The sequence below is a fragment of the Hyla sarda genome, chromosome 10 (genome assembly GCF_029499605.1).
Source record: "Hyla sarda isolate aHylSar1 chromosome 10, aHylSar1.hap1, whole genome shotgun sequence".
In the NCBI taxonomy this organism is placed as follows: Eukaryota; Metazoa; Chordata; class Amphibia; order Anura; family Hylidae; genus Hyla; species Hyla sarda.
Genome location: NC_079198.1, coordinates 41,889,801 through 41,911,689, shown reverse-complemented (window position 1 = coordinate 41,911,689; position 21,889 = coordinate 41,889,801). Strand labels below are relative to the sequence as shown.

At 45.0% G+C, this 21,889-nt stretch overlaps 1 protein-coding gene across 7 annotated transcripts in view; it reads left to right on the top strand.

Annotated features, from left to right (window-relative positions):
- Nucleotides 1-20,324, top strand: part of TMEM25 (transmembrane protein 25) — a 216,472-nt gene extending 196,148 nt beyond the window's left edge. For 2 of the 7 annotated variants that reach the window (XM_056544134.1, XM_056544133.1), the window contains one exon: nucleotides 18,855-19,016. In XM_056544134.1, the coding sequence (XP_056400109.1) occupies nucleotides 18,855-18,961 (107 nt within the window). In that variant the 3' untranslated portion in view covers nucleotides 18,962-19,016. Of the gene's footprint in view, nucleotides 1-16,141; nucleotides 16,210-18,854; nucleotides 19,042-19,113; nucleotides 19,947-20,223 lie in introns of those variants that run through there. The other 5 variants (XM_056544130.1, XM_056544129.1, XM_056544136.1 and 2 more) reach the window with 5 other exon arrangements.
- The last annotated feature ends 1,565 nt before the right edge of the window (nucleotides 20,325-21,889 follow it).

Genomic DNA, 21,889 nt, shown 5'->3' with positions numbered 1-21,889 from the left:
GGTACATTCACACTGGTGGGTTTACAGTAAGTTTTCTGCTTCAAGTTTGGGCTGTGGCAAATTTTTCACCGCAGCGCAAACTCCTAGCGGTAAATTCACTGTAAACCCGCCAGTGTGACTGTACCCTAAAAACACTACACTACACTAAGACCTAATAAAGAGTAAAACACAACATATACACCCCCTTACACTGTCCCCCTAATAAAAAATAAAAAACGTATTGTACGGCAGTGTTTCTAAAACAGAGCCTCCAGCTGTTGCAAAACAACAACTCCCAGCATTTCCGGACAGCCACTGACTGTCCAGGCATGCTGGGAGTTTAGCAACAGCTGGAGGCACCCTGTTTGGGAATCACTGGCGTAGAATACCCCTATGTCCACCCCTGTGCAATCCCTAATTTAGTCCTCAAATGCGCATGGCGCTCTCTCACTTCAGAGCCCTGTCGTATTTCAAGGAAACAGTTTAGTGCCACATATGGGGTATCTCCGTACTCGGGAGAAATTGCGTTACTAATTTTGGGGCCTTTTTTTCCTTTTACCCCTTATCAAAAAGAAAAGTTGGGGTCTACACCAGCCTGTTAGTGTAAAAAAAAATGTTTTTTTTTACATTAACATGCTGTTGTTGTCCTTTACTTTTTATTTTCACGGGAGGTAAAAGGAAAAAAAGACCCCCAAAATTTGTAACGCAATTTCTCCTGAGTACGGAGATACCCCATATGTGGACGTAAAATGCTCTGCGGACGCACAACAAGGCTCAGGAGTGAGAGCGCACCATGTACATTTGAGGCCTAAATTGGTGATTTGCACAGGGGTGGCTGATTTTACAGCGGTTCTGACATAAGTGCAAAACAATAAATACAGACATGTGACCCCATTTTGGAAACGACACCCCTCACGGAACGTAACAAGGGGTATAGTGAGCCTGAACACCCCACAGGTGTTTGACAAATTTTCATTAAAGTTGGATGGGAAAATGAAAAAAAAAATGTTTTTCACTAAAATGCTGGTGTCACCCTAAATTTTTCATTTTCACAAGGGAAAATAAAAAAAGCCCCCCAAAATTTGTAACCCAATTTCTTCTGAGTAAGAGCATACCCCATATGTGGATGTAAAGTGCTCTATGGGTGCACTACAATGCTCAGAAGAGAGGCCATTGGGATTTTGAAGAGAAAATTTGTCCGGAATTGAAGGCCACTTGTGTTTACAAAGCCCCCATGGTACCAGAACAATGGACCCCCCCCATATGTGACCCCATTTTGGAAACTACACCCCTCATGTAATGTAATAAGGGGCGCAGTGAGCATTTACGCCCCACAGGTGTCTGACAGATTTTTGGAACAGTGATCCGTGAAAATGAAAAATGTAATTTTCCATTTGCACAGCCCACTATCCCAAAGATCTGTCAAACGCCAGTGGGGTGTAAATGCTCACTGCACCACTTATTAAATTCTGTGAGGGGTGTAGTTTCCAAAATGGGGTCACATGTGGGGGGGTCAACTGTTCTGGCACCACGGGGGGCTTTGTAAATGCACATGGCCCCTGACTACCATTCCAAACGAATTCTCTTTCCAAAAGCTCAATGGTGCTCCTCCTCTTCTGAGCATTGTAGTTCGCCCGTAGTTCGCCCGTAGTAACTGAAGGTTTTCCAACCAGTGTGCCTCCAGCTGTTGCAAAAGTACAACTCCCAGCATGCACGGTCTGTCAGTACATGCTGGGAGTTGTAGTTTTGAAACAGCTGGAGGTTTGCCCCCCCATGTGAACGTACAGGGTACACTCACACTGGTGGGTTTACAGTAAGTTTTCTGCTTCAAGTTTGGGCTGTGGCAAATTTTTCACCGCAGCGCAAACTCCTAGCGGTAAATTCACTGTAAACCCACCAGTGTGACTGTACCCTAAAAACAATACACTACACTAACACCTAATAAAGAGTAAAACACAACATATACACCCCCTTACACTGTCCCCCTAATAAAAAATAAAAAACGTATTGTACGGCAGTGTTTCCAAAACAGAGCCTCCAGCTGTTGCAAAACAACAACTCCCAGCATTTCCGGACAGCCACTGACTGTCCAGGCATGCTGGGAGTTTAGCAACAGCTGGAGGCACCCTGTTTGGGAATCACTGGCGTAGAATACCCCTATGTCCACCCCTGTGCAATCCCTAATTTAGTCCTCAAATGCGCATGGCGCTCTCTCACTTCAGAGCCCTGTCGTATTTCAAGGAAACAGTTTAGTGCCACATATGGGGTATCTCCGTACTCGGGAGAAATTGCGTTACTAATTTTGGGGGCTTTTTTTCCTTTTACCCCTTATCAAAAAGAAAAGTTGGGGTCTACACCAGCCTGTTAGTGTAAAAAAAAATTTTTTTTTTACATTAACATGCTGGTGTTGTTCTTTACTTTTTATTTTCACGGGAGGTAAAAGGAAAAAAAGACCCCCAAAATTTGTAACGCAATTTCTCCTGAGTACGGAGATACCCCATATGTGGGCGTAAAATGCTCTGCGGACGCACAACAAGGCTCAGGAGTGAGAGCGCACCATGTACATTTGAGGCCTAAATTGGTGATTTGCACAGGGGTGGCTGATTTTACAGCGGTTCTGACATAAGTGCAAAACAATAAATACAGACATGTGACCCCATTTTGGAAACAACACCCCTCACGGAACGTAACAAGGGGTATAGTGAGCCTGAACACCCCACAGGTGTTTGACAAATTTTCATTAAAGTTGGATGGGAAAATGAAAAAAAAATGTTTTTCACTAAAATGCTGGTGTCACCCTAAATTTTTCATTTTCACAAGGGAAAATAAAAAAAAGCCCCCCAAAATTTGTAACCCAATTTCTTCTGAGTAAGAGCATACCCCATATGTGGATGTAAAGTGCTCTATGGGTGCACTACAATGCTCAGAAGAGAGGCCATTGGGATTTTGAAGAGAAAATTTGTCCGGAATTGAAGGCCACTTGTGTTTACAAAGCCCCCATGGTACCAGAACAATGGACCCCCCCCATATGTGACCCCATTTTGGAAACTACACCCCTCATGTAATGTAATAAGGGGCGCAGTGAGCATTTACGCCCCACAGGTGTCTGACAGATTTTTGGAACAGTGATCCGTGAAAATGAAAAATGTAATTTTCCATTTGCACAGCCCACTGTCCCAAAGATCTGTCAAACGCCAGTGGGGTGTAAATGCTCACTGCACCACTTATTAAATTCTGTGAGGGGTGTAGTTTCCAAAATGGGGTCACATGTGGGGGGGTCAACTGTTCTGGCACCACGGGGGGCTTTGTAAATGCACATGGCCCCTGACTACCATTCCAAACGAATTCTCTTTCCAAAAGCTCAATGGTGCTCCTCCTCTTCTGAGCATTGTAGTTCGCCCGTAGTGCACTTCAGGTCCACTTATGGGGTACCTCCATACTCAGAAGAGATGGGGTTACAAATTTTGGGGGGTATTTTCTGCTATTAACCCTTGCAAAAATGTGAAATTTGGGGGGAAACACACATTTTAGTGAAAAAAAAATATATATTTTTTTACATATGCAAAAGTCGTGAAACCCGTGTGGGGTATTAAGGCTCACTTTATTCCTTGTTACGTTCCTCAAGGGGTCTAGTTTCCAAAATGGTATGCCATGTGTTTTTTTTTTGCTGTTCTGGCACCATAGGGGCTTCCTAAATGCGACATGCCCCCCGAGCAAAATTTGCTCTCAAAAAGTCAAATATCACTCCTTCTCTTCGGAGCATTGTAGCTCGCCCGTAATGCACTTCATGCCAACTTATGGGGTGCCTCCATACTCAGAAGAGATCGGGTTACAAATTTTGGGGGGTATTGTCTGCTATTAACCCTTGCAAAAATGCGAAATTTGGGGGGAAACACACATTTTAGTGAAATTTTTTTTAATTTTTTTTACATATGCAAAAGTCGTGAAACACCTGTGGGGTATTAAGGCTCACTTTATTCCTTGTTACGTTCCCCAAGGGGTCTAGTTTCCAAAATGGTATGCCATGTGGGTTATTTTTGCTGTTCTGGCACCATAGGGGCTTCCTAAATGCAACATGCCCCCCAAAAACCATTTCTGAAAAACGTACTCTCCAAAATCCCCTTGTCGCTCCTTCGCTTCTGAGCCCTTTACTGCGCCCGCCGAACACTTTACATAGACATATGAGGTATGTGCTTACTCGAGAGAAATTGGGCTACAAATATAAGTAAACATTTTCTCCTTTTACCCCTTGTAAAAATTCAAAAATTGGGTTTACAAGAACATGCGAGTGTAAAAATAAAGATTGTGAATTTTCTCCTTCACTTTGCTGCTATTCCTGTGAAACACCTAAAGGGTTAAAACACTTACTGATTGACATTTTGAATACTTTAGGGGTGTAGTTTTTATAATGGGGTCATTTGTGGGGTATTTCTAATGGGAAGACCCTTCAAATCCACTTCAAACCTGAACTGGTCTCTGAAAAAAAGCGAGGTTCAAAATTTTGTGAAAAATTGGAAAAGTGCTGCTGAACTTTGAAGCCCTCTGATGTCTTCCAAAAGTAAAAACACGTCAATTTTATGATGCAAACATAAAGTAGACATATTAGAAATGTGAATAAAATAAAAAAATATTTTGAATATCCATTTTCCTTACAAGCAGAGAGCTTCAAAGTTAGAAAAATGCAAAATTTTCTAATTTTTCATCAAATTTTGGGATTTTTCACCAAGAAAGGATGCAAGTTACCACAAAATTTTACCACTATGTTAAAGTAGAATATGTCACGAAAAAACACTCTCGGAATCAGATTGATAACTAAAAGCATTCCAGAGTTATTAATGTTTAAAGTGACAATGGTCAGATGTGCAAAAAACGCTCTGGTCCTAAGGTGTAAAATGGCCTGGTCCTTAAAGGGTTAAGGACCCAGGGCATACAGGTACACCCCGGTACTTAAGGACCCAGGGCGCACCTGTACGCGCGTGGGAATTTCGGTCCCCGCCGTCCGCTGCAGTGACCCGGTGACCTGGAAAATAAGGGGGATCGGGGACAGTGGAGGTCCCTTACCGGCAGCGATCGGCCGCGGCGGGCATCGATCCTCTCCCTGGTGTGGCGTGCGGCGATCCTGCTGACTACGGAAGCCGGTGAGTTGTTGCCTAGCAACATCTGGAGGGCTACAGTTTGAAGACCACTATACAGTGGTCTCTAAACTGTAGCACTCCAGATGTTGCAAAACTTAGCCTTAACACCCCACAGGTGTTTGATGAATTTTCCTTGGAGGGAAAAATGAAAAAAACATTTTTTTTAACTAAAATGCTGTTGTTAACCTATTTTTTTTTTATTTTCACAAGGGAAAATAGGCAAAAAAAGCCCCCCAAAATTTATTTGTAACCCCTTTTCTTCTGAGTAAGAACATACCCCATATGTGGATGTAAAGTGCTCTGTGGAAACTGTGCAAACTACAATGCTCAGAAGAGAAGCAAAGCCCCCATAGTGCCAGAACAATGGATCCCCCCAACATGTGACCCCATTTTGGAAACTACACACCTCTTGTAATGTAATAAGGAGTACAGTGAGAATTTACGCCCCACAGGTGTCTGAGAGATTTTTGGAACAGTGGGCCGTGAAAATGAAAAATTTAATTTTCATTTGCACAGCCCACTGTTGCAAAGATCTGTCAAATGCCAATGGGGTGTAAATATTCACTGCACCCTTTATTACATTCTGCTTGGGGTTTAGTTTCCAAAATGGGGTCACATGTGGGGGGGTCCGCTGTTCTGGTACCACAGGAGGCTTTGTAAATGCACAAGGCCCCCGACTTCTATTCCCACCAAATTCTCTCTCCAAAAGCTCAGTGGCGCTCCTTCTCTTCTGAGCATTGTAGTGTGCCAGCAGAGCACTTGACATCCACACATGGGGTTTACAAATTTTGGGGTGCATTATCTTCTATTACCCCTTGTAAAAATTTAAAATTTGGGGAAAAAAACTGCATTTTAGTGAAAAAAAAATGTCATTTACACATCCGACTTTAACGAAAAGGCGTCAAACACCTGTGGAGTGTTAAGGCTCATTATTTCCCTTGTTACGTTCCTTGAAGGGTGTAGTTTCTAAAATAGTATGCCATGTGTTTGTTTGTTTTTTGTTTTGTTTTTTTGCTGTTCTGGCACCATAGGGGCTTCCTAAATGCGACATACCCTCCAAAAACCATTTCAGCAAAATTTGCAAATGTTACTCCTTTTCTTCTGAGTATTGCCAAAAGACAGGAGGAATTGCACTTTGAAAGCCCGCCTGACTCCTGTGTACCAACGTCCACCTCTCCTGTTTCTTGCGCCTCTTACCGAAGAGGTTATACAAGGAGATCGTTCTTGTCTTACGTAAGAGGAGAGGTCACAACGACGTAATGAGAATTTGTGTTTGTATTGTGCTAGCCTGGAGCACTTTCTCAAGGACTGTACAGTTCGCCCGTACCTAGGGTATGTGGGAGAGGCTTCCCTGGGTGTGAATACTACCTCTCCATGCTTAACTATTCCTGTACAAGTCTTCGCTTCAGCCGAGTCTCCCTTCAGCAATACAGCATTTTTGGATTCTGGACCAGCAGGTGACTTTATTGATGCGGCTTTAGTCCACAAGTATCATCTTCCCCTTACTCGACTTGCCAAGCCCTTGTTCATCTCCTCTGTTAATGGACAAAATCTGGACTGTAAGGTTCACTTCCGTACTGAATCTCTCGTCATGCAAGTGGGAGTATCGCATAAAGAAAAGATTGAATTCTATGTTCTGCCACACTGTACTTTTGAGATTCTTCTTGGTCTTCCTTGGCTGCAACGCCATTCCCTGCAATTAGATTGGAGAACTGGAGAAATAATTCGCTGGGGACAATCCTGTCAAAATTTTTGCCTCCAACCTGTTCTGCGTAAAGTTGTTTCTTGTCTTCCTCCTTTACCTGGCCTGCTGCTAACTTACCAAGATTTCTCAGACATTTCTGCAAAAAAAAGGTTGAATCTCTGCCTCCACATCATCCTTACGAATGCCCTATTGATCTTCTGCCTGATACCACTCCTCCTCGTGGGAGGATATACCCTCTTTCAGTTCCTGAGACCAAAGCCATGGTTGAGTATATCCAGGAAAATCTCCAAAATGGATTCATCCGTAAGTCCTCTTCTGCTGGAGCAGGTTTCTTCTTTGTGGGGAAGAAGGATGGCTCACTCCGTCCATGCATTGACTACAGGGGACTTAACAAAATCACGGTCAAGAACCGTTACCCTCTACCTCTTATCTCATATCTCGTGATGGACATTTTGAGTATCTTGTTATGCCTTTTGTCTCTGCAATGCTCCAGCCGTTTTCCAGGAGTTCGTTAATGACATCTTCCGTGATCTTCTCTACACCTGTGTTGTCGTATACCTAGATGACATCCTGATCTTCTCTTCCAACTTAGAGGAGCATCATGCTCATGTTCGACTGGTTCTTCAGAGACTACGGAAGAATCATCTCTATGCCAAATTGGAGAAATGCCTGTTCGAAAAATCTAGTCTTCCGTTTCTTGGCTACCTTGTCTCTCATCAGGGCCTGCAGATGAATCCAGATAAGTTATCTGCAGTTTTGGATAGGCCTTGTCCGTCGGGCCTGCGTGCAATTCAATGCTTTCTGGGATTCGCTAACTCTTGTCGTCAGTTTATCCCACATTTTTTATCCTTGGTTGCTCCTATTGTATCTCTCACTAAAAAAGCATCCAATCCTAAGTCTTGGCCTCAAGAGGCTGAAGAGGCCTTCTTCCGTTTAAAGTCTGCGTTTGCCTCTGCTCCCGTGCTTACAAGACCTGATCCAGAGAGGCCCTTTGCGTTGGAGGTTGATGCATCATCTACTTGAGCGGGTGCCGTCCTCACACAGAAAAAACGCCAAGGGCAAGAGTGTAACTTGTGGGTTCTTCTCCAAGACTTTCTCTCCTGCTGAGAGGAATTACTCCATTGGAGATCGTGGACTCCTCCCTATTAAGCTAGCTTTGGAGGAATTGCGACATTTACTGGAAGGTTCTTCTCATCCGGTCAGCATCATAAGAATCTTCTATACCTTCAGTCTTCTCAGCGTTTGAATCCCCGCCAGGCAAGATGGTCACTGTTCTTTTCCCGTTTCAACTTCTTCATTCACTTCCGTCCTGCAGACAAGAACATCAGGGCTGATGCACTCTCCAGGTCCTCTGACGTCATTGGTTTGGACCCCACGCCTAGGCACATTATTCCTCCTGACCGTTTGATTCCTGCCGCTCCTGCCGAGATTCAGCAAGTTCCTCCGGGAAAATCCTTTATGCCCACCAGATTGAGACGCAAGGTCTTGAAATGGAGTCATTCTTCCTTGACAGCAGGACATCCTGGAATACGCAAGACCCTACTTCTTATTTCCCGGCACTACTGGTGGCCCCATATTGAATGTGATGCTTCTGATTTTGTTTGTGTCCTGTGTAACTTGTGCCCGTGACAAAACTCCTCGGCAAAGACCTGCAGGACTCTTACAGCCTTTACCCATTCCAGAGACTCCCTGGTGCCATATCGCCATGGATTTCATCACCGATCTGCCACCTTCTCATAATATCACTGTCATCAGGGTCGTGGTAGATTGGTTTTCCAAGATGGCTCATTTCATTCCTCTACCAGGTCTTCCTTCTGCCCTGCAGCAGGCGAAGTACTTCTTGTCGCATGTCTTTCGTTTACATGGTCTTCCACAGCATATCGTTTCGGATCGAGGTGTGCAGTTTGTCTCTAAGTTCTGGCGAGCCCTTTGTAACCGTCTGGACATAAATCTGGACTTCTCCTCGATCTTGTCAAGATGATTGGGTCGACCTTCTCCCCTGGGCTGAATTCTCATATAATCTTAAGGATTCCAAGTCCATGAGGTCGTCTCCCTTTTTTGTTGTCTACGGACTCCATCTCTGTCCTCCTCTTCCTCTCCCAGTCTCCTCCGGTGTGCCTGCTGTTGAAGAGCTGGTCCGTGACTTCTCCACCATCTGGCAACAGACCCGACAGTCATTGTCCCAGGCTTCTTCACGCATGAAGGCGCAAGCAGATAAAGGTAGAAGACCTCCTCCGTCCTTCTCTCCTGGTGACATGGTGTGGCTTTCATCCAAATACATCCGCTTCAAGATCCCCTGTTACAAGCTCGGTCCCCGCTACCTTGGTCCCTTCCAGATTCTACAAAAGATCAATCCTGTCTCCTACAAACTCTACCTGCTACGTTACGTATTCCCAATTCCTTCCACATCTCTCTCCTCAAGCCTCTTGTTGTAAACCGGTTTTCTCAGAAGAATCCTCTCCAAACACCTGTCTCCAGCTAATCTGATGTCTACAAAGTTAAACAGATCCTTTCTGCAAAAACTGTGAGAAGTAAACAATTTTCTTTGGTTGACTGGGAGGGTTACGGTCCAGAGAAGAGATCTTGGGAACCTGAGGAGAATATCCTGGACCGTGACCTTCTCAGAGTTTCCTCTCTCGTAAAAGGAGGGGGAGACCATCACACGCTGGCCGTGAGCGCATGGTCCCCTTACCTTCTGCTGCCAACGGGGCTGGGACTCGCATTGTGGGACGCACCCGTATGCAAGCCCCAGTCCGTCACTTTCTGGTTGTTTCCCCTGCCTCTGCTTCCACCTCTTTGCTCTGGCACGTGTGTCCCCATCCCTTAGGGCGTGAGCACGCCGGAGCTTTAAGATTTAAAGGGCCAGTACTCTCATTAGTGTAACCACCTGTGTCTTATTGATAAATTCCTCCACCCTCCTCAGTTTTCTGCCGGATCTTTGTTGCCCTGTGCCTAGTGAAAGCGTTCCATAGTATTGTCTTGCCGTGTACCAGATCTCCTGCTCTTATGACCTTGACCTTGCCTCTCTGCCGCCTGCCTACTGAACTTCTGCTACGTCCCGACTACGCTACTGTGCCGCCTGCCCTGACCTACAGCTATCCTGACTATGAGTTGTCTCATTCCTTCTGTGCTTCACATCTCCTCAGCCGCCTGTGTGGTAGAGCCATGCCGGGGGTAGCGACCTGGGTGTCGCCTGCAGCTGCAAGCCCATTCTGCTTTGCTAAAACAGACAAAATGGGGTACAGCGCTCCATGGTGCATTAAAAGATAAACCTGTGTGGTGTATAAAATATGAATTCAACGCTCACCTATAGGGGTTGTGTTTCCACATACACAACAATGGTGAGCGCATATAGTGGTAGTGTCCGCAGCCGGCCGGTCAGGTATAGAGATCAAACGGATAGCTTCGAAGAGGGACACCGGTCTCAATGTGGCGCTGGACACAGATGATACACACGAGTGGATAAAAGCAAAGTAGTTTATTCTCCCATCATGTAACGCATTTCACTGCAACAGCAGCTTCATCAGGCATAGTTAGAGACACATGAACAGTGAATTTATATGGGAATTTTGAATGGTGTGTCAGGGGGCTGGTCCCCGGCAAACCAATCCAAAACAGCAAAGAGTTGCACTTCACAGGTGAATAGATTAAAAAGGTGACTTTATGCAACAGTAAAAATTGCAATATGTATATATGCAAAATAAAATGCTGCTAGGAAGATATATTATCAATAAAAATAAATATATTTATAAGAGGGAAAGGAAGAAAACTATTTCTCATTTTCCCTTCTTCCTGTTACTATTTCCTTTGTAGCAGGCAATGAATATATTAAAATATCATTATATGTATATTGTGTCTGAACAGAGACCTTTATGGAAAAAAAGGAATCCAAAAGATATTAAAAAAAAATTAAAAAAAATAAAGAATGAAAACACAGAGTAGACTAGAATAAAAAATAAAAAAGAACATAAGAAAATAGAATAAAAAAAAATGTTATATTAAATATGTGTAATACCATGGTCCGAACAAGACTAGAGAGAACCCAGCAATACTCACTCACGATTGATCAGATGTTGGAACCGATTTGGTCTGTCTAGGGGGACAGACTCTAAAATAACTAAATGTAAAGAGAATACATCACTATTGTGCACAGAAGTAAAGTGGCGTGAAACGCTATGTGGTGTGAACCTATTCTTAATATTCGAACGGTGCTTAGACATACGACAGCGAACTGTCTGGATTGTGCGACCTACATATTGTAGGTCACAACTACAAGATAATAAATAAATTGCATATTGGGAATTGCAACTTAAATTCTGATTAATATTAAATATTTTTTAGCATGAAAAGACGTGAAATTATTGCTAAATGAATCCATCATATTGCAACATAAGTAGCGAACCTTGCTGCAAGGCGAGCAACCTATAGTTAACCCATTGTTGGGTGTGTCAGTGAATAATGTGTCATTTTTGAATCTATTGGGGGCTAGTAGATTTTGCTAATTTTTAGATCTTCTATATGTGATCCCTGGTTTGGTGGGGACTATGTCCTTGAGTATTGGGTCATTGCGAATAATGTGCCAATTTTGTTTAAAAATATTATATATGAGAGGAGCAGCTCTATTGTAATTTGTAACAAAATTAAATTTAAATGGATTTTTATCCTTTTTCTGTTAGGCATTTTGTTGTAGATTGAAAGAAATGAGGCCAGTTTGTTTTTTATTTTTCACTTTGTGGTAAGCTTGTGTAAGTAAAGATGCAGGATAACCTTTGGAAAGAAAACGATTTTTTTAAATTTGAGATTGTATGGAAAAATCTTTATCATTAGTACAGTTTTTTCGAAGGTATTGTCCATATGGGACTCCACGGAGCCAGCTGGGGTAATAAGCACTAGTATATTCAAGAAAACTATTTACGTCCACAGATTTGAAATGTGTTTTTGTGCGAATATGACCCATATTGTTAATAATTTCCAAGTCTAAAAAATGAATAATGGAGGGGGAGAAATTAAGGGTAAACTCTAACCCCCAAGTGTTTTCATTGAGGGATCGAACAAACTCCTCTGCTTGATGTTCTGTACCTGTCCAAAGAAAGAATAAATCATCTATATAACGCCTGAAAAATAAAATATAAGGTGGATAGATCAGAGACTGTGCTATGTGGACGGCTTCAAATGCCCCCATAAATAAATTAGCATAACTGGGGGCGAAGCGCATCCCCATAGCACAGCCTCTGATCTGTTCATATATATAATGTCATTGAAAGAAAAAATATTGTGTTTTAAAATGAATTAAATGGATTGTAGTAAAAAGGAAGCTTGTTCCGGGTGCAGTGAACTATCATTGAAAAGGACATTTTTAATAACATCTAAGCCTAAATCTGTATTGATGTTTGAATATAATGAACTAACATCCAAAGTTAAAAAAGAAAAAGATGGATGTAAAGTGATGTGTTGTAATTCAGGAATTAATTGTGAGGAATCTTTCAAATAAGATGGAAGGTTTAAAACATAAGGCTGTAAAAAGAGATCAACAAAATGAGACAAATTGGATGTGAGAGATGAGATACCAGAAATTATAGGTCGACCGGGAGGGTGTATAGGGTTTTTGTGAAGTTTGGGTAAATAATAAAAATCGGGAAGAGAAAAATGCTTCACAGTCAAAAAGGACAATTCTTTTTTATCAAAAATATTTTTACAGGATGCTGCCTTAATCATATTAGTGTACATTTCAAAAAATAATTGAGAGGGATCTGATGAAAGAATCTGATAATAGTTTATGTCTGATAGAATTCTTTGTGATTCAAGGACATAGTCCCCACGGTCGAGGATGGTCACACCGCCCCCTTTATCAGCCGGGCATATGATAATTTGTTTATTATTTTTTAAACTCTTTATCGCTTGATGTTCCATTTTGTTAAGATTATCTATTGCTTGAAAATTGATGTCATGATTTTTAATACGGTTAAATTCTGTCAGAATAAAAAGTCTCCAAATAATTACCCTGGTGGTGTAAGGGATAAACGCAGAGTGTGGTTTGACTTCTACATGTTTGATCAATATATTAGAACCAGAGCCTCCATCTGTTGAATAGATTGGTGCATCAGACATAATCTGGTTTTGGGTGGATAAAGAAAAATGTCTAGTGAGGGTAAGTTTGCGAATATACTGATTGAAATCTAAAAATAATTGGAAGTGACTAGGGTTGCTCACCGGGCAAAAGGATAAGCCTTTAGACAAAAGGTTAATTTCATGTTCCATTAACACATAAGATGATTGTTACGCCTAGCGCTCCGGGTCCCCGCTCCTCCCCGGAGCGCTCACGGCGTCTTTCTCCCTGCTGCTCCCCGGTCAGTCCCGCTGACCGGGAGCGCTGCACTGTCATGGCCGTCGGGGATGCGATTCGCACAGCGGGACGCGCCCGCTCGCGAATCGCATCCCAGGTCACTTACCCGTCCCGGTCCCCTGCTGTCATGTGCTGGCGCGCGCGGCTCCGCTCTCTAGGGCGCGCGCGCGCGCCAGCTCTCTGAGACTTAAAGGGCCAGTGCACCAATGATTGGTGCCTGGCCCAATTAGCTTAATTGGCTTCCACCTGCTCCCTGGCTATATCTGATCTCCTCCCATGCACTCCCTTGCCGGATCTTGTTGCCTTGTGCCAGTGAAAGCGTTTAGTGTGTCCAAAGCCTGTGTTACCTGAACTTCTGCTATCCATCCTGACTACGAACCTTGCCGCCTGCCCCCGACCTTCTGCTACGTCTGACCTTGCCTCTGCCTAGTCCTTCTGTCCCACGCCTTCTCAGCAGTCAGCGAGGTTGAGCCGTTGCTAGTGGATACGACCTGGTTGCTACTGCCGCAGCAAGACCATCCCGCTTTGCGGCGGGCTCTGGTGAACACCAGTAGCCTCTTAGAACCGGTCCACTAGCACGGTCCACGCCAATCCCTCGCTGACACAGAGGATCCACTACCTGGAAGCCGAATCGTGACAGTAGATCCGGCCATGGATCCCGCTGAGGTGCCGCTGCCAAGTCTCGCTGACCTTACCACGGTGGTCGCTCAGCAATCGCAGCAAATTGCCCAACAAGGACAGCAGCTGTCGCAGTTGACCGCCACGTTACAGCAACTTCTGCCTCTGCTACAGCAGCAACCATCTCCTCCGCCAGCTCCTGCACCTCCTCCGCAGCGAGTGGCCGCTCCTAGCCTCCGCTTGTCCCTGCCGGACAAATTTGATGGGGACTCTAAACTCTGCCGTGGATTTTTGTCTCAGTGTTCCCTGCATATGGAGATGTTGTCGGACTTGTTTCCTTCAGAACGGTCTAAGGTGGCGTTCGTAGTAAGCCTTCTTTCAGGAAAGGCCTTGTCTTGGGCCACACCGCTCTGGGACCGCAATGATCCTGCCACAGCCACAGTCCAGGCCTTCTTCGCTGAACTCCGGAGTGTCTTCGAGGAGCCAGCCCGAGCTTCTTCTGCCGAGACTGCCCTGTTGAACCTGGTCCAGGGTAATTCTTCAGTGGGCGAGTACGCCATCCAATTTCGTACTCTTGCTTCCGAGTTATCATGGAATAACGAGGCTCTCTGCGCGACCTTTAAAAAAGGCCTATCCAGTCGCATCAAGGATGTGCTGGCCGCACGAGAGATTCCTGCCAACCTGCAAGAACTCATCCATTTAGCTACCCGCATTGACATGCGTTTTTCTGAGCGACACCAAGAGCTCCGCCAGGAAAAAGACTTAGATCTCTGGGCACCTCTCCCACAGTATCCGTTGCAATCTACGCCTGGGCCTCCCGCCGAGGAGGCCATGCAAGTGGATAGGTCTCGCCTGACCCAGGAAGAGAGGAATCGCCGTAGGATAGAAAATCTCTGTCTTTACTGTGCCAGTACCGAGCATTTCTTGGTGGATTGCCCTATCCGTCCTCCACGCACGCACCCAGCTCACGTCGGTGTGGCGTCTCTTGGTTCCAAGTCTGCTCCTCCACGTCTCACGGTGCCCGTGCGGATTTCTTCTTCAGCCAACTCCTCCTTCTCAGCCGTGGCCTGCTTGGACTCTGGTGCCTCTGGGAATTTTATTTTGGAGTCCTTTGTTAATAAATTCCGCATCCCGGTGACCCGTCTCTTCAAGCCGCTCTACATTTCCGCGGTCAACGGAGCCAGATTGGATTGCACTGTGCATTACCGCACAGAACCCCTCCTGATGTCTATCGGACCCCACCACGAAAGGATTGAGTTCTTCATTCTCCCCAACTGTACCTCTGAGGTCCTCCTCGGTCTGCCATGGCTCCGGCTTCATTCCCCCACCCTTGATTGGACCACCGGGGAGATCAAGAACTGGGACTCTGCCTGCCACAGGAAGTGCCTCTCCCCCCCTCCCAGTCCCATCAGGCAAGCCTCTGTGCCTCCTCATGGCTCCCGTCCTTGTGTCTCCCTGCCCCGTGCCAAGCTTCACCCTCTGCCCTCCCTCCCCATTCCTACTCCTGCTGTACTGCCTGCCATTGAGGAAACCATCCATTCTTTCCCGGTGTCCTCATCCCAGGGGAGGCAGTCACCGGACAAAAAAAAGGGGAGACCTAAGGGGGGGGGTACTGTTACGCCTAGCGCTCCGGGTCCCCGCTCCTCCCCGGAGCGCTCACGGCGTCTTTCTCCCTGCTGCTCCCCGGTCAGTCCCGCTGACCGGGAGCGCTGCACTGTCATGGCCGTCGGGGATGCGATTCGCACAGCGGGACGCGCCCGCTCGCGAATCGCATCCCAGGTCACTTACCCGTCCCGGTCCCCTGCTGTCATGTGCTGGCGCGCGCGGCTCTGCTCTCTAGGGCGCGCGCGCGCCAGCTCTCTGAGACTTAAAGGGCCAGTGCACCAATGATTGGTGCCTGGCCCAATTAGCTTAATTGGCTTCCACCTGCTCCCTGGCTATATCTGATCTCCTCCCATGCACTCCCTTGCCGGATCTTGTTGCCTTGTGCCAGTGAAAGCGTTTAGTGTGTCCAAAGCCTGTGTTACCTGAACTTCTGCTATCCATCCTGACTACGAACCTTGCCGCCTGCCCCCGACCTTCTGCTACGTCTGACCTTGCCTCTGCCTAGTCCTTCTGTCCCACGCCTTCTCAGCAGTCAGCGAGGTTGAGCCGTTGCTAGTGGATACGACCTGGTTGCTACTGCCGCAGCAAGACCATCCCGCTTTGCGGCGGGCTCTGGTGAACACCAGTAGCCTCTTAGAACCGGTCCACTAGCACGGTCCACGCCAATCCCTCGCTGACACAGAGGATCCACTACCTGGAAGCCGAATCGTGACAATGATAAATTAAAACGTTTTACTTTTTCTTTTTGACTTGTAGGGCAGATCCTCGGGAATCTGCGTGATTGTCCTCCTCTGCATCCTCTGTGAGATCTTTTTTTTTTACAGAGGGTTTGTGTTGGGATGTCTTCGATAGGGGTGGATAGTAATGTGTGATGTGCTGGGGAAGGGTGGAGGGATGGCGCTAGCACAGGGTGAAGGGTGTGTGTGTGAAGAGGGGCCGAACGGTATCTAAAAAAGACACCTCCGAAAGAGGTGAAGGACAAAGAGTAATGGAGGATAGTGAATGATCATGTGTAGTGAGTGCCGAAGAATTGAGAAGAAAAGAATGAGAAGTGATCGGATCAGAGGAATTGTGTGTGTCAGATGAATGAGGATGGGATGTGGCTTGACCGGAAGAATGGTGTGTGGCAGGTGGATGGAGAGGGGATAATCTGGAGCAAACCATGTAGAAAATTCAGTGGAAAGGGATGTGGAAGAAGTAGGAGAAGTAGAAGGAAATAGTAACAGGAAGAAGGGAAAATGAGAAATAGTTTTCTTCCTTTCCCTCTTATAAATATATTTATTTTTATTGATAATATATCTTCCTAGCAGTATTTTATTTTGCATATATACATATTGCAATTTTTACTGTTGCATAAAGTCACCTTTTTAATCTGTGAAGTGCAACTCTTTGCTGTTTTGGATTGGTTTGCCGGGGACCAGCCCCCTGACACACCATTCCAAATTCCCATATAAATTCACTGTTCATGTGTCTCTAACTATGCCTGATGAAGCTGCTGTTGCAGTGAAACGCGTTGCATGATGGGAGAATAAACTACCTTGCTTTTATCCACTCGTGTGTATCATCTGTGTCCAGCGCCACATTGAGACCTGTGTTCCTCTTCGAAGCTATCCGTTTCATCCTGCTTTGCGGCGGGCTCTGTTGAAGACCAGCGGCACCTTAGATACCGCTCCCTGGTATTGTCCGAGTCATCTGCCACACAGGTACAGTGGATCCACATACACCGAAGTTCCTGTCTTCAGAAACGTGAGTGTTACAGTGGGTTCTTTACTGTAAGAGCAGTGAAACTGTGGAATTCTCTCCCGGAGGAGGTGGTTATGGCGAACTCTGTAAAAGAATTTAAAAGGGGTCTGAATGCTTTTTTGGAGAATAATAAAATGACAGGTTATGTATATTAGAATTATAGGGACAGAACGTTGATCCAGGGATTTATTCTGGCTGCCATATTTGGAGTCGGGAAGGAATTTTTTACCTCTAGTATGAGTTTTTTTTTTGCCTTCCTCTGGATTAACTCAGTAGGGACTCATTAGGGATATAGGTTGAACTTGATGGACTCTGGTGTTTTTTCAACCTTATGAACTATGTTGCTATGTAACCAGAGGGGATGTCAGCTGGACCAGAGTCATACACAGAATCAAGAACTATAGGAGCGCAACTGGAAATCAGAGATCACACAAGGGCAGAGGCTGTCTGAACTGTTGCAGTTAAATAGCTGGGGTCCATAGGAAAGGGGCTGGTTCACTGAAGTGTTAGATTAACTGAGGTGTTGCTGTCTGCTGAGAAGCAGGGTAGTTGAGCAAATGGCAAAATCCTGTCACACTTTCCCAGACCGATTCAGGGTTTTTTCTACTCCTGTAGCTGAGCACTTTTTAGTTTCTATAGGGGTTCTTCTTGATACTAGCCCCCTATTTGTGCTGCTAAAAGGAGAAAGGAAAAACAGATTTACATTCAAAATTGTAAACTTTACCACAACTTATGTGTCCAGTACTACATTCTCCTGTTAGTCTGCCAATATCTCTTTTTGCGGAATCTACAGCTTTCATCAGTGCATTAAACCAACTAAAGAGAATGCAAAGGTAGCAATCACAATTAGGTTCTGGTGCCTCAGGGAGAGCAAAAGCCCCCAGCTACAGAAGAAGACACCAATATTATAAACGGCATATTTATAATACTGAACAACTTAATTATTAAAGTTTATTTCCTACTTAACTGTGCTCAGAATGCATTTAAAATATATATATTGTGTGCTGCTGCATTCTTCTGTTGCTGTATATATATATATAAATATATATATATATATTGTGATAAGGTGGCAAGGAAAGGGTGTATTTCCTTTGCTCACCCTGAAGATTCTCTTACCTGCTTCTTAAGTAGTGAGGCAGCAGGAAAGGGGGGTGTATATAAGATGGAGACTCAGTCTAATCTGTGCTCTCCCTTGGAAACAGTATGCTGGCTGTTAGAGGGGGAGACACACGGGCCCTGTTTAGGTAACACGCAGAAGGCGCTGCGAGTGGTCCAAGTTCGGGTGTGAACTGGTAGTAAAACAGGTTGCAGGTGGCACAGGTTTTTAACTGGATGAGGGAAGCTCACCAGTTGATAGACAGGGCATGCTTACATGTATAGTCAGTGACCAGATGGTCTAGGGCTTTATTTTTGTTCCTGTTTATGTTTTGTTTTACCTGCAACCTGTGGAAATAAAGCTGGCGAGGGGCCAGACTTGTATGAGGAACTGTGGTCTGCTGTGTTATTGTGAGGAACGTGTCCCGTGGCAAGTGACCAGGACGATCCCAGAGCTAATCCCCAAGACGGTTCGTCACAATATATATACATACAGCAACAATGGCGCAGCACTCCAAAAATATATACCCTATACTTAAACCCTATATATACCCTATACTTAAACCCCTTTCTCACTTTCTCTGTGTCAGTCCCCTGTTGAACTGCACTTCCTCTTGTATGTGTCACACAGGGACCTTTCCGCTCAGCCAATTAGTGCCTGCAACAGTGTCCCAACATGGAAATTGCGGGTGTGGCAAGGAAAAGAGGGGTAAGTATAGGCCATCTAGTCTTGAGTAGCTGACTCCCCAACCCTGCCTTCAATTGGTTAATATTGACAAGTATTTTTTTCTGTTCGTACACCCCCTTTAAGGGTTCTTTATTCAAATACAAAATAACCTTTTTGACCATGTCTTACTAACACACTGATCTCTCTTGTCTTCAATCTGCAGGGTTTGATAGATTTCCTCTAGTGGGCTACATCTATAAAGCATCAAGTGTAAGCAGTGAAGAAATCTGGCTGTAATTGACTGTTTGACGATTAGACTTTCTTCCAAGTTTGAGCTGAATAGCTGAACTTTCTTATACTGGATATTTGACCTGTCACTGAACAGTGCATCACATCAATCATTCAGCCTAATCCACCCTTAGGCTTTTTGAATATGGATATCATATACCAGTGCCCCGCTTTGTGTAGCAAACAACCTCGTCCAATATAATTTAATTTCAATGCTTGCTATATATAAAATAATGGCTGTTTTTACAGTTAGTGCTCTTGTATTGTTTGGGCTCAAATTATATTTTGCATACAGCACTTCAGAACACCTCTGGAACCAAAATAACATATCTGGATGTATACCATTTTGTGCCAGGTGTGTCATCTTTTTATCATAAATTGGCAGGTTTATATCTTTATTTTCTTTTTAGACTGTTTTGTGAAAGGTTGGCTGCAGAAGTATTTAAAACAACAGGATACCAACTAGCTGAAGAGCAAAAAAGACACATTTTTCTCTTCCCCCTATAAGAAAAGAAAATGGATCTGCATGCACCTGTAAACAAATTTTAACAGATCTATTTGAAGTATACAGTTAGCATTAAAGGGGTTTTGCTATTGATAAGTGTCTGATTGCACTGGTGATGATTTGACTGCAAGGATGGCAAGTCAAACTAGAACCCTCCCAATCTGAAAAAAGGAAATCCCACAGCTCCCATCTGAATGAAGCGGTATTGTGTATGCTTGCCTACAGCTCTATTTATTGCCTATGAAAGTGCTGAAGATACACGAGTAAGTATTTGCACCACTGTTTCAGGGGTTCCATTCTTGAAATCGCAGGTGGGGATCGCATGTGTCAACCATGTGTGCATGTGTCGACATTTCCATCCATGCAGCTCTATGAGATAGCTGGAGATACAGGAACGTCCAAGCGCTCTTATAGAGATTTATGGAAGGGTCGTGCCACCTTTCGTGCGATGGTTGGCACAGCTCAGTGCACAGAATGGTGCACGCTCAGTGCATAAGGAGAGCCAGAGGGGTCCCAATTGAGTTTTTTTTTTTCTAACAGAAACCTGAAGGTTTTGTGCCAAAATTGACAGATATTTGGAACTGTTCATAAATCCCTCAACCCAGGCAAAGCACCCGTTTCCCGGTGAAGAAAAACAGCCCCAAAGCATGATGCTGCCACCACAATGCTTCACTATGGGTATGATGTTGCTTGGGTAATGTGTAGTGTTGTTTTTTGTGCCAAACATAGCGTTTGGAATTATGACCAATAAGTTCAACCTTGTTTTCATCAGATATTTTCTCACAGGATTTTGGGACACTTGATGTTTGTTTTTCAGCAGGGCTTGGATGTTTCAGTAAGTTTAAGCTGGGTTTGGATGTTTTTCTTTGTAGGAAAAGGCATCCATCTTGCCACCCTACCCCATAGACCAGTGTTTTTCCAGTTGTTGCTAAACTACAACTCCATGCATTCCCAGACAACCAAAGGCTTTCCAGGCATGCTGGGAGTTATAGTTTTGCAACAGCTGGAGGCACCCAGTTTGGGATTGCCTGCCATAGCCTATTCATGTAAAAAAAATACAAGAAATTGTTGTGACATTTAACACACAGCCAGAACTTGCCAGAAACTTAAAAAACAAAGACTGGTGCCAGAAACAGAGACTGGTGCCAGAAACTTAAACAGATTTGTAAATTTAGTGCTAGCTAAACAGTGCTCTCTGCTGACACCTCTGTCCATTTCAGGAACAGTCTAGAGCTGGAGCAAATCCCTATAGAAAACTTATCCTGCTCTGGAAAGCAGGGTCGGCGTTAGGGCGGGGCAAACCAGGCAAATGTCCCTATTACCTTTCTGCGACGGCCACCGCGTTAACTTTACAAATGCAGGGGCAGCCGGGAACTAGCGCATGCAGGGACGTCATTGAAGTCCCGTGCATGCGCCCATAGCAACGAAGGAGAGGAGCGGAGCTGTGAGGAGGACGCGCGCTGGCCGGAATGGTAAGTCACCAGCGGCACATCCTCTTCGGTGCTCCGACCACCGTTCCTCCATTCCCGGGACCTACTGCTATGGCCTATAGGCCATAGCAGTAGATCGTGACCCTGTACCGGAGGACCGGTCGTCGGAACACTGAAGTGGGGCAGTTCACAGACATACAGCCTCCAGCCATACACTGTATGTGGGGGAACTATACTGCACCTACTGTGGGGAACAATACTGCCAACCTAATGTGGGGGAGCTATACTGAACCTAATGTGAGGGAGCTATACTGCACCAAATGTGGTGGAACTGTACTGCACCTAATGTGGGGAACTATACTGCACTTAATGTGGGGGAACTATACAGCACCTAATGTGGGGAACTGCACTGCACCTAATGTGGGGAGCTATACTGCACCTAATGTGGGGAACTATACTGCACTTAATGTGGGGGAACTATACTGCACCTAATGTGGGGAACTGTACTGCACCTAATGTGGGAAGCTATACTGCACCTAATGTGAGGGAACTATACTGCACCTAATGTGGGGAACTATACTGCACCTAATGGGGGGAACTATACTGCACCTAATGTGGGGGAGCTATACTGCACCTAATGTGGGGGAACTATATTGCACCTAATGTGGGAGAGCTAGACTGCACCTAATGTGGGGAACTATACTGCACTTAATATGGGGGAACTATACTGCACCTAATGTGGGGAACTGTACTGCACCTAATGTGGGGAGCTATAC